We start from the raw sequence: 13,540 nt of genomic DNA, 5'->3' as shown, positions 1-13,540 counted from the left end.
AAATATGTGTTCCATTACTTGTTGAATACCCCCCTCCCCCCACCAATTAAGCTGAGCAGATGATTCCAAATAAAACGTTAAATTACGATATTTTTTTCCCGTGATTTGATGTGATGAAATAACGAGTTTAAAATACCCTAATCTGAGCACAAGTTACCTGTGAAAACCTGATGAAAACTCATCTAGTAGTTCTGGAGATTAGTGTGTTGAAACATACACACACGACAGTTTTACATAAAACTTTAAATCACGATATATTTTTTCCAGCATCCAATTCTGATGAAATAAATCCTACATGTTTCACCAAGCTATGCTCAAGTTACCTGTAAAAATCACATAAAAATTCATCTACAGCGAATAGTCTGATCATACAACAAGATGATTTGAAATAAAACTTTAAATCACCATCTTTTTTCTGTGAGCTGATTTCAATGAAATAAAGCCTTGATGTTACCCAAGCTATGCTCAGCTACACTAAATTCCATCCAAACAGGCCACAGAGGGCCCAGCGGTACTGACCGACTGCCGTCTCACCCTCTGCCCACAGGCATCACTGAATGTCGATATGGAGGGGCATGTGGTCAGCACACTGCTCTCCCGGTTATTGTCAGTTTTCGTGGCCAAAGCAAATTACTTCTCGATAAAGTAGCTCCTCAATTTGCCTCACAAGGGCTGAGTGCATCCCAGCGCTCAGAAGACCGGATGGTCACCCATCAAAGTGCTAGCCAAGCCCAACAGCTCTTAACATCGGTGTTACCACTGCAACCAGGTCATTGGCCAAGCTATGCTCAAGCTACCTGTAAAAACCCGATGAAACTTCATCTCGAAGTTTTCGAGATTAGCATGATCAGACAAACAGACACAAGGCTTTTAGATAAAACTTTAAATCACAATCACTTTTTGACATCATCTGATTTTGATGAAATAAAGCCTATTCATTACCACAAGCTATGCTCACATTACCTGTGAAAAACCCATGAAAACTCATCTAGGAGGTTTGCAGTGTAGCGTGTTCAGACAGACAAACATGACGGTTTTATGGTATTATACACTCCTGGAAATGGAAAAAAGAACACATTGACACTGGTGTGTCAGACCCACCATACTTGCTCCGGACACTGCGAGAGGGCTGTACAAGCAATGATCACACGCACGGCACAGCGGACACACCAGGAACCGCGGTGTTGGCCGTCGAATGGCGCTAGCTGCGCAGCATTTGTGCACCGCCGCTGTCAGTGTCAGCCAGTTTGCCGTGGCATACGGAGCTCCATCGCAGTCTTTAACACTGGTAGCATGCCGCGACAGCGTGGACGTGAACCGTATGTGCAGTTGACGGACTTTGAGCGAGGGCGTATAGTGGGCATGCGGGAGGCCGGGTGGACGTACCGCCGAATTGCTCAACACGTGGGGCGTGAGATCTCCACAGTACATCGATGTTGTCGCCAGTGGTCGGCGGAAGGTGCACGTGCCCGTCGACCTGGGACCGGACCGCAGCGACGCACGGATGCACGCCAAGACCGTAGGATCCTACGCTGTGCCGTAGGGGACCGCACCGCCACTTCCCAGCAAATTAGGGACACTGTTGCTCCTGGGGTATCGGCGAGGACCATTCGCAACCGTCTCCATGAAGCTGGGCTACGGTCCCGCACACCGTTAGGCCGTCTTCCGCTCACGCCCCAACATCGTGCAGCCCGCCTCCAGTGGTGTCGCGACAGGCGTGAATGGAGGGACGAATGGAGACGTGTCGTCTTCAGCAATGAGAGTCGCTTCTGCCTTGGTGCCAATGATGGTCGTATGCGTGTTTGGCGCCGTGCAGGTGAGCGCCACAATCAGGACTGCATACGACCGAGGCACACAGGGCCAACACCCGGCATCATGGTGTGGGGAGCGATCTCCTACACTGGCCGTACACCACTGGTGATCGTCGAGGGGACACTGAATAGTGCACGGTACATCCAAACCGTCATCGAACCCATCGTTCTACCATTCCTAGACCGGCAAGGAAACTTGCTGTTCCAACAGGACAATGCATGTCCGCATGTATCCCGTGCCACCCAACGTGCTCTAGAAGGTGTAAGTCAACTACCCTGGCCAGCAAGATCTCCGGATCTGTCCCCCATTGAGCATGTTTGAGACTGGATGAAGCGTCGTCTCACGCGGTCTGCACGTCCAGCACGAACGCTGGTCCAACTGAGGCGCCAGGTGGAAATGGCATGGCAAGCCGTTCCACAGGACTGCATCCAGCATCTCTACGATCATCTCCATGGGAGAATAGCAGCCTGCATTGCTGCGAAAGGTGGATATACACTGTACTAGTGCCGACATTGTGCCTGCTCTGGTGCCTGTGTCTATGTGCCTGTGGTTCTGTCAGTGTGATCATGTGATGTATCTGACCCCAGGAATGTGTCAATAAAGTTTCCCCTTCCTGGGACAATGAATTCACGGTGTTCTTATTTCAATTTCCAGGAGTGTATTTGTATTGATGAAAAAATTACATATATCAATAACACTGTACAGTCTATAAATAAACCAGTATTTTATTTTCTATTCAATGCTTCCCAATTTGTAACAAATTTTAATTTAGTTTTATGAATACTTGCATTTTTATGTGATTAGCAACTGAATCTAGCAAGGTTTAATTTTTATTAAAAAAGTGTGATTCAATATCTGTTAATCAGTATTTGGACCCCAAAAAGATACACAGAAAAAACTGTTGGTCCTAGCAAGAACTGAACAACAGGCTTCACAATTACAAGATTAATATTCACAATTGTAAGACCAATATGCTATGCACTCAGCTTCCAATAACTCATCTAAAAGTCTTCAAATGTTTTATACTTCACTGCACTCACTAATCTCATAAGCTGACTTTTTTCAAGTTTGTTTGTGAACTGTGTAGTCCAACCTTAAAAATGTAAAAGCCCAGGAGCTTACCATAAAATTCTGTAAGTGTGAAGAAAATTGAAGAGGATCAATACTCAAAGCCCATCTCTGAGTTGAAAATTCATTTCTGCACACAATATTTCGACAACTGGTCTACTCATACAAATATTTTGCACAACAAGGAATATTTAATTTGTCTACAAAACCAACAATTCTACCATCAATCAGTCACAGAGAGAAAAACTCAGAAGTCACATTTGTTTCATAATTGTATTTCTTATTTCATTCAATTAGCAAACACACAGTAGAAGATGCACAAGTAACCACTTGTGTGCCGTGTAAGCTGCCTTCAGATTCAGGGTTTCAAAGCTCTAAGTAATTTCAAAGTGTGAACACCTGTTTAATTCTTGAACAAGTGTAGTCTACGAACTGTCATGTTCTGTGAAAATATGCCACGCCAGTCCAGAATGAATTCAATCTGCAGTGGTGCACACAGAGATTTGGAAAGTAGGAGACAGGTAATGCAAAAATGAAGCTGTGAGGGCACGTCATGAGCTGTGCTCGGAAAGCATTCCAGGGTATATACATGGATAAGAGAAAAAAAATCCCAGATTTCCAGGTTAAAAATACACACTTTCTCAGGTGAATATATACATTATACTCCAGGTGGAAGTACATTTTTTTGTGTTAAGCGACCACATAATTACCATATGAACTGTAAAAATTATCAATCCTGTCAATGATACAGGTTTTATATACTGGCATAGACTTCCCTGCACCTTGGAAAATGAAATTCACGAAAAAAAACAATGCATTTTGGACAGACCTTCGATGTGCGGCAACATGTACAGTGCGTATCTTCATATTATGAAAGTAAAAATACAAATTCCACCAACTACAGCATGGTAGCTTCTCAATCACTGAAATCAAGAAAGTGATGTGTGATGCACTTTTTTGCGGCAATCATAGCTCACATCACTTGATTTTGGCTGCCAACGACAGTATACATTCAGAGCATAGGATATGTGATGTAGTCAGCCATTAGCAACGTCACTGTTAAGGAGAGCAAACACACAAACAGGAAAAGTTAATGGTTTAGATTAATATAGATACAGAATAGCTGCAAGAAAAGCTAAGCTTTCACATGTAGTATTTATCATCAAGAATTTTTTGTCAATTTTTTCTGAGGGTGTGGATCCTAAGAGGATGGCTTAAATTGCAGCAGCTGAATATTTCTGACAAGCATGATTATAAATTTCACTGCTGCACACTGAATATTTTAGGGTTTACCTGGTTGGATATATGTTTTATCAAGTATTTCGAATATTCCATAAAAAAGCCAATTATATGTGAAATCGCTCATGAAACCCCCCCCCCCCCTTTTCTAAAGATGATTATACTTTTTGTCATCATTAATGCATAATTTGTAATTTATGAAAGAACTAAAATAAATATGAAAAATTAATCTTGAAGTATGGTCTTTTTTCACATAAGTTACTTAAGACATATCGAACACAAATGTGCCAGTAAAATTTTAAATAATGGCTTAAATGGCTGGTCTTCTGTGCCCAACATTTTTCTAAGTAGCTGATCCTCAAAGAGTTAAATTTTGAGTGAGAGTAGAAACACTGGGCACACTCCATGATTTAAGAAATTCATTGCACATTCCCAAACTTAAGATAATTCACCTAAATTTATTTTGAAAGAAACAATTCTCAAATCACCATTTGCAAATTTTTCTGTGACCTGTTAGAAATGTACAGTTGTGGCATTACACTCATCAAAAGCAGTTTGTTGTTATGAAGTATTGCATATGTTTCATCCTAAAGCCTTTGATATAATTTTCTGTCAACAAACATTTGTGTAAGCACTGTGTTTTGTTGTTGTAAATGGTGCCTTTTCATTGCAACTAAAATTTTATTTTGGTATTATTCTCTCGTTTATGTTTTGCTGCTGCAGTATTATTCTGCAGCAGGGGGCTCTACCCTAGTATATCCAGTCTTACCTGATAAAATTACACAAATTTGACTGATAACTAAAACAATAAAAAATTCTCAGAATTCTAAAAAAAAAAATCCTAATTTTTTTTCCTAGATTTCTCATGGATGAAAAAATTCCCATTTTTTCCAGATTTCCTGATTGTCCCAGGGTGTATACACCCTGAATAATTAATCATATATTGTTCTGTGTTATTTTTGGTTACATAAGTTAAAATGAAAATAATAAAATGAACAGGATAACACAAAATACTGTTTCTGCTCTCAGTTCAGAGCACACCTCAGCAACAAAGTATGAAGCCACATACCCAAAACTTCAACCAGTACTTCCAGCGAGACAGAACCTAGTGAATTTTCCAAGATGCACTTGTAGCGCCCTGTATCTTCCAGTGTGGTCCCTGTCAGCATCAGTCCACCGGGAACCATGGCAGAGCGCGTGGGGTGCAATTCGTGGTTACCTTCCCGGAACCACTTCGTCACTGGAGTCGGATGTCCGAGTGCCCAGCAGGGCAACGTCACATTATCACCTGAAATGTCAAATGCAACATATGGGAAACAAGTAAGACATAGCATCATAAACTGGAACTAATTTAGTGTGTGTATGTGAAAAGCTGCTGTACAAAACTGGAAGTAAAATTATAGAAGATGTGAAGCAGGATGAATAAGAATGTCATGGGAGAAAAAGACAGGATTTGAATGAGCAAAAAGAGATTCAAAATTTAAAGAAATAGCTACAAGGGTCACTCGGAATGTAAAGAATGTTTTGTTCTGAGACGTGACTGTGTCCCCACCCCCTTCCTTCCCCCCCTCCCCTCCCCCCTCCCCTCCCCCCCAGTGCCAACTAACCACTGACCTCGGTACTCAACCGCTTCAATTTGGTGGCAGCTATGATCCAATATGGTTGTTTGCTGCTTAACTGTGTGACTTTAAAATATGTGACAAAATTGATGACCCCCAACAAGTGTAAGGTGCACAGTGTTATCCACTTTTTAAATGCACAAATAGTCTGACCCATCAAAATTTATAGACAGATAACAAGTTTACAGTAATGTGATGAACAAAGTGTCAGTTCAGAAGTGCAGTATCATGTTTAATGACGGACAGAAGAATATTCACGACTAAGATTGCTTGGGCCAGCCCTCAGTGGTGACTGACAGACTCAAAGCAAGGACTGAAACAAAAATGCAAGAAAATAGCCACTTCAATATTAGTGGATCTCACTCGTTCTTTCCAACAATTTCAGAAACTGTGTTATGACCTGTGGTTGAAGCATGCACAGTCAATGGTTATTAAATTCACCGTGTCTGTAAATTTTTTTATTATAACCTCATATGTACATATTCTTGTATGTTGCTTTAGGAACAACCTGCCACAAAACTGGTTGGAATATACTTGTTATGGCTCATATGGAGCACTGTCCTATGAAGTATCTATGGTGTCACTGCTGTGTATATGTAATCACAAGCCAACATCCAACACAATGTGAAAACTGTTAATGTAATAATGCTTAGAGAGGGCCAGCATAAACCATGCACAAATTAATGTAACAGAACACACACAAAATATGGTCATTTGGATTAAAAATTTCAGTCTTACTTAAAACTCACCAACTCATTTCACTCTGTCCTACCCTAGCACTCTAATCTTTGAAAAACACACATTACAAACTGGAACAGTACATCCTTTCTCATAAGGTATGAATGAAAAAGAAATAAAAGTTTATGTAGTAAGTGATGGCTTAAGTTTCGATCCAGTTGAGAGAACACTCACCTGCCCTGACTGGGTACCTCCGCAGTGGGACGGGGTCATCCAGGAAACGGGGTGCTGAGCGCGGTGGGTCCCTCGTGACAGTCACAGAGAAGATACGGGGTGACCTCACCAGCTGCCCTGTGATGTCATTCACAGCCTCGCACGTGTAGTTACCGGAGTCAGACTCACTCAGGGAAGTAAGGAGCAGTCTTCCTGGTCCTGTAATGAAACAGAACAATGATACTTGCATTTCCAAGTGACGTAACTGAATGTTACGTCATAAAGGTTGAGTAGAAACTGGGAACGTACTTGAGGAATTGGTTCTGTCAAAAAATGGACAACAGTGTTATTTCCAACCCAACAGAAGTGATATAATGCAATTGCCAATGTTAGATAATGTGGAGAACACAATTCACCATTGCTAAATAATCCGACACCGAGCATACTTTTTCATACTAACAAAGGATGTTTCATTTTATTGTGTTGAGCTGTAACTAATGTTTCCTGTATGGCATATATTTATTTTATGGTAATATCAGTGTGTGTACCACTTTATCTTTCATTAATAGTTACATATAAGTATATGGCATTCTTTGTTTCAAAAGCATTTGGATAAAATTCCAGAAAAAAATAATGAAGTTACCTAAGAATTCGTTTGTATAGAATAGTGAAAACATGACATAAAATCCTTTTTAGAATGTTAATACTATTTCCGAGTGAATTTACGTGTAAAACTGTCAATACATAATGATTTTGTACTTGATAAACTCCTTTTTCCTAGAGGTAAAAATGACTTATTATCCATTGTTAATACTGTCAGTGAAACAGAAAAGAGTTCAGTATGGAGCAACAAAAATGTTTGATCATTTGCCTGATAATGTAAAATATCTTACAGGTAGAGAAACAAATTTCAAATCTAATTTAAAATTATTTCTCCTGGACAATTCCTCCTATTCCACTGATGAATTTCTACTTAAGAACTGTTAGCCAGTAGCCGGCCGATGTGGCCGTGCGGTTCTAGGCGCTTCAGTCTGGAACCGCGTGACCGCTACGGTCGCAGGTTCGAATCCTGCCTCGGGCATGGATGTGTGTGATGTCCTTAGGTTAGTTAGGTTTAAGTAGTTCTAAGTTCTAGGGGACTGATGACCTTAGAAGTTAAGTCCCATAGTGCTCAGAGCCATTTGAACCATTTTTTGTTAGCCAGTAAAAGAACAAGAATTGTTTAGATGATCAGTGGAACATGTAATTAACTAACTTAGCTGTTTTCAATATTTACAAGCAGTTGTACTTCAAAACATTCGCACTGAGTTTTAGACTGGAAATTGTACAGCTTACTGTGAGTCAGAGTTAATGACAGAAGATATTTGTCACTATGTATTGCACCTGGAAAAAATAAAAGTTGTGTAATGATAAAAGTGTATCAAGTTATTAATATACGATAACAACACTGAACCAGTTTATCCTGCATCAAAGTTAAATAGAATATATTTTTATTAATGTTCTAATGGAGTCTATTCATCACTGGCCTGTGGAAATTTCTTTTGGGTTATTGTGGCAAGAAAGTCAAAAGCCAAGTACTATTATCATTCATGTTTTATTTTTTTTCCAAAGGTAACAAACTAATAGATCTCGGGAATGATCACAGCCATATGCAGTGTTCCACTTAAGTCCACTGTGAGTTGTAACTGGTAAATGAAATACCCAAATACAGCAGTCAGCACAGGTTGAAGTGGCTAGAATCCATGCAGCTCAGATTCAAAGGACCCCCCACTCCTTCACACTATGGACATTATGCACACTGTTGTTACTGTTCTGCAAATAGTTTTTATCTAATATGAGATTCAGTTTGCATTGAAACAGTCTTTTATTCCTATCTGTGTAAGTCTTAACTTTTTATACTAGCAGTAACATCTGTACCTTTATGTTTCTTGGAAAGATTTGTGTCTCTATATCACGGTACAATTATCTTGCTTATCCCACTTCTACAAGTTTACCATTTTTTTTTAAAGACACTCACCATAGGTCTTGTGTTCCTTTCATCTGTTACTTTTTATTACAAGCTGACATCAGCCAATATGTCTCAGACAATTTTGTTCTTATTTGAGTCATAATTTTATATAACTTGTTGTTTAGCTTTTATTGTATCTATTGTCAATTCCAATTATGTGGGACACCAATGTTGCTACTACTCTGCCACCTGGTGGCAGCCAATAAGCCTTATTAGTTTTATTTTACATGTTACATTTTGTAATTATTTTGTTGTTGAACTTTTATTCTGCATAAATAAAATTCCCTGTCAATCTTGATGATGTAAAGTATCACATCTGTTTCTATTCTGCCACCTGACGGCAGCCATTTTACTGTTATAATTGTATCATGTATACTTGAGAGTTGCGTTTCTGTGATTTAGTTTTTTGCACTATGCTACAAATTACGGCGAAGTATGGCACCATCATCTCTACTAACTGCCATCTTGCATGAATGTTCATGCCTATGTTTCATGTTAAATTTTTTTCACTAATCTGTTTAAGATTGTTACATATATGTCTTATAACCTTTATATCTAAATACAGCATGTTGCTCCTAAAAATATTTTTGCCTAAGTACCTGGAAGAGCAGCTGAACAGAATGGACAGTGTCTTAAAAGGAGGATATAAGATGAACATCAAAACGAGGATAATGGAGTGCAGTCGAATTAAGTCGGGTGATGCTGAGAGAATTAGATTAGGAAATGAGACGCTTAAAGTAGTAAAGGAGTTTTGCTATTTGGGAAACAAAATAACTGATGATGGTCGAAGAAGAGAGGATATAAAATGTAGACTGGCAATGGCAAGGAAAGCGTTTCTGAGGAAAAGAAATTTGTCAACATCGAGTATAGATTTAAGTGTCAGGAAGTCGTTTCTGAAAGTATTTGTGGGAGTGTAGCCATGTATGGAAGTGAAATGTGGACGATCAATAGTTCAGGCAAGAAGAGAATAGAGGCTTTCAAAATGTGGTGCTACAGAATAATGCTGAAGATTAGATGGGTAGATCACATAGCTAATGAGGAGGTATTGAATAGAATTGGAGAGAAGAGAAATTTGTGGCACATCTTGACTAGAAGAAGGGATCGGTTAGTAAGGCATATTATGAGGCATCAAGGGATCACCAATTTAGTATTGGAGGAGAGCATGGAAGGTAAAAATCGTAGAGGGAGACCAAGAGACGAGTACACTAAGCAGATGGAGAAGGATGTAGGTTGCAGTAAGTACTGGGAGATGAAGAAGTAGCATGGAGAGCTGCATCAAACCAGTCTCTGGACTGAAGACCGCAACAACAACAAGAACCTTATTGGTACAAATGAGAGTTGCTCTTATATTTCACTATTCTGATCCTGTATTGTAATTTTCAAGTATTTTTACTAATTTTTAAGAGATAAATGAGGATGGCAGAGCCTGAATCACATCATTATGAGCAATAAAGTTATACTATTTTTGAAGCAGTCCTTTTTGATTAGCAAGCAGTCCAGCCTTCATTCAGCAGTACTGTACATATTCAACATGGTCAGCTGCCTCCTAAGTGACTTTATATCACGTTCGTGTTACAATATGGGTATTCGTGAATGTACAGTCAGCATTTTGTAAGTTACGAGGGTCACTCCAAAAGAAATGCACACCATTTACTTTTAAATCCATCTTTTATTCTACATGTTTGAAAGTTTTGCAGAGTGTAGATACATCCTTTAGGAACAACATTTTCATTTCTCCACATAATTTCCATCCCTCTCAGCTGCCTTACGCATCTTGGAACCCGCGCGCTAAAATTCTGGACCAACCTGTTGGAGCCATTGTTTGGTAGCGTGCATGAGGGAGTCATCATCTTCAAACCTTGTTCCATGAAGAGAGTCTTTCAGTTTCCCAAAGAGATGATAGTCACATGGAGCCAGGTCAGGACTGTAAGACTGTTTCAGTGTTGTCCATCCGAGTTCTATGATCACTTCCATGGTTTTTTGACTGACATGTGGCTGTGTATTGTTGTGTGGTCAAACACGACTCACTCGAGCTTGAAGTTTATTCAGTGTCATCACATATGCATCAGAATTTATTGTGGTTGCACTTGGCATGATGTCCAAAAGCAAGAGTCCTTCGGAATCGAAAAACACTGTAGCCATAACTTTTCCAGCAGAAAGGTGTGGTTTTGAATTTTTTTTTCTTGGGTGAATTTGCATGATGCCATTCCATTGACTGCCTCTTCGTCTCTGGTGAAAAATGATGGAGCCGTGTTTCATCACCTGTCACAATTATTCCCAGAAATTCATCTCCACTATTCTCGTACTGTTCCAAAAGTTCCCTGCATACCGTTTTTCTTGTTTCTTTGTGAGCCACTGTCAACATCCTGGGAATCCACCTGGCACAAACCTTTTTTAATGCCAACATTTTCAGTATTCTGTAAACACTTCCTTCCCCTAGCCCAACGTAGTGAGACAATTCATTCACTGTGATGCATCTGTCAGCAGTCACCAATTCGTTAACTCTCTGCACATTGTCTGGGGTGCATGAAGTACGAGGCCTGCCACTGCGAGGACAACCCTCAACATTGCCGTGCCCACTTTCATCGCGTAACCTGCTTGCCCAATGACTAACTGTACTCCAATCGACAGCAGCATCTCCGTACACCTTTCTCAACCTCTTGTGGATGTTTCACACTGTCTCGTTTTCAAAGCACAGGAATTCTATGACAGCACATTGCTTCTGATAAACGTCAAGTGTAGCAGCCATCTTGAAGACATGCTGCGACAGCGCCACTCACGGGAACAGGTTGAACTAAGTTTGAAAACAAGTGGGAAGGATGTATCTACACACTGTAAAACTTTAACATACCAGAATGAAAACTGTATTTTTAGAAAAATATTGTGCATTTCCTTATGAGTGATCCTCGTATAATTTTACACTTTTTCTTTTCATTTTTAAAAATTCTTTTCCTTTTTTGTCTTCTGGGTGACTCAGAGGGTGGGGGGGTCCATTATTTCCTGTGTACTACTCCCGCTGCCTCAGCCTAGTTATGCCATCGGCACTTACCGGCTTGAGCAGCAGCGCTCCTGGGCTGGAGGCGGTGTTCGTCCCGGTAGAAGAGCAGCGCGGGTGGTGGCACACTCGGGGGCGGCTGGCAGGGCAGTACCAGACTCCCACCCACGGCCACGTGCACCTCCACCTGCCGGCTGGGCCCGTCGCCACCAGGGAAGGGGTCCAGCCGAGCCACCAGCAATTGTGCAGGCGTCGACACCAGGGCCGCCGCGCCGAACCACGCCACGCACTGCAACAGACGTGAGGTCACGTGTGGACGTGTCTGTCTCGGTGGAGGCCTTGTAATATAGGCTTATGTCTGTTTCAATGGGTTTGTCTCACAGCACGGTATCAGTTAGTTCAATAAAGCCTAATCATTTTTGTACCCTAAATTCCGCTAAAATAGTAACAAATTTACTTTTGGAGTAGAAATTATGCAAATAATAATTACACATTGGACCCCTTCACAAAAATACTAACTCATAGCAAAAAAATTACTAATTATACTGTACAATAAAAAATATTTCTGAAAAATGATTTAGTCCCATAAAATCAGTTTTCGTAATTTCCAACTTTTGTAGTGATTATACAAAAGAAAATGTAAACGAGAATTACTATCTTCACATGGGACTCCCAAAAATTAGATTTTGTTAATTAATATCACAATACTGTTTTCTGGATGGTGATGTAAACACCCCAAAATCAATTCTGGAAATCAGTTTCTAGCTATTTTCAGCCATAATGGCTATATTTGTGCACCGTGACTGTGTGGGGGTAATTCTTTATTTCAAGTTTCTGCTACCAGTCACTTTTTATTTTATGCTTAATCTAACATAATGCAACGCGTTTCGAACATGTTCTGTTCATCTTCAGGCGTTTATACATACATACGCACATATAGAGAAATGTTACTTAAAAATAAACAGTCATATACTATATTAATCTAGAACTCTTTGTGCATTGTTTTTTTACTGTAGCTGCTGGTGTGGCATTTGGGGAGTAGGAGGGGGGCAGTGTATGGGTAGAAATCGAAATCAGTGATGTCTTCTGCTGGTTTTCTTCCTTGGGTTGACTATGTACATCACAGCCTGTATAGGATGCAGATAGATTTGCATCTGTTATGTGTTACGAAACTAGTGTGAAAGGGTTTTATATGACAGTTGATCACTTACTGGCAGATAAAAACTGTGTGAAGGGCCGATACTCGAACTCAGGACCTTTGCCTTTGCGGGCATATCAACGCACACTGTGGGTTAAGGGGAAACCTCTCAGACGTGATAATAAATCGTCAACAGCAATAAAACTGTTTCTGAACATAGAGGAAACCAGTTCCACAACTGTTGCTAAATCTGAGCTACTAACGGCAAGAATTTTTCTAGATTTTTCCACACCCGAATAACACCACAACTGACGGCTGCTGGGTAAGTTCCCTAGGTGTTTACAACAGATACTAAACTTTTTATAAAACATAAAGATGCTTGTGGCGCAGAGCAGGCCTGAACGGAATGTTAATTTCATTTACATTACCACCAACTTACAATAAATGACTCTGTTAGTTTCGTCCTTTAATTACTGTGGTCTTGTCCCGTGGGCTGGACTTCGGCTCCGAGAAATTTATCACCCAAAGTAAGAAAAAATGCAATGAAACAGACACGCTGTGTATATTCTGCAAATCATACGCATCAAAAGAAGTTTTGCATCACATCAGTTCCGAGAGTTCCCAAACCTGTACAGAAAATTGGAATAGTGATCAACATGAACATCATTTCCGATCTTTTTATTGCTTATGAATACCACACATTGCATTTTGTACCACCATATGGCGAGACCTTCAGAGGTGGTGGTCCAGATTGCTGTACACTCCGGTAC

At 40.3% G+C, this 13,540-nt stretch overlaps 1 protein-coding gene across 3 annotated transcripts in view; it reads right to left on the bottom strand.

Annotated features, from left to right (window-relative positions):
• The window catches only part of LOC126106353 (interference hedgehog-like), a 672,512-nt gene that overhangs the window by 67,483 nt on the left and 591,489 nt on the right, over positions 1-13,540 (bottom strand). For all 3 annotated transcript variants that reach the window (XM_049912604.1, XM_049912605.1, XM_049912606.1), the window contains exons 4-6: positions 11,687-11,921; positions 6,651-6,848; positions 5,189-5,407 (exon numbers count right to left, since the gene is read on the bottom strand). In XM_049912604.1, coding sequence (XP_049768561.1) covers positions 5,189-5,407; positions 6,651-6,848; positions 11,687-11,921 — 652 coding nt within the window. The remainder of the gene's footprint in view (positions 1-5,188; positions 5,408-6,650; positions 6,849-11,686; positions 11,922-13,540) is intronic.

This window comes from Schistocerca cancellata, chromosome 10 (genome assembly GCF_023864275.1).
Source record: "Schistocerca cancellata isolate TAMUIC-IGC-003103 chromosome 10, iqSchCanc2.1, whole genome shotgun sequence".
Taxonomy (NCBI): Eukaryota; Metazoa; Arthropoda; class Insecta; order Orthoptera; family Acrididae; genus Schistocerca; species Schistocerca cancellata.
The sequence above is the reverse complement of the archived record's forward strand: the minus strand, read 5'-3'. Positions and strand labels throughout refer to the sequence as shown.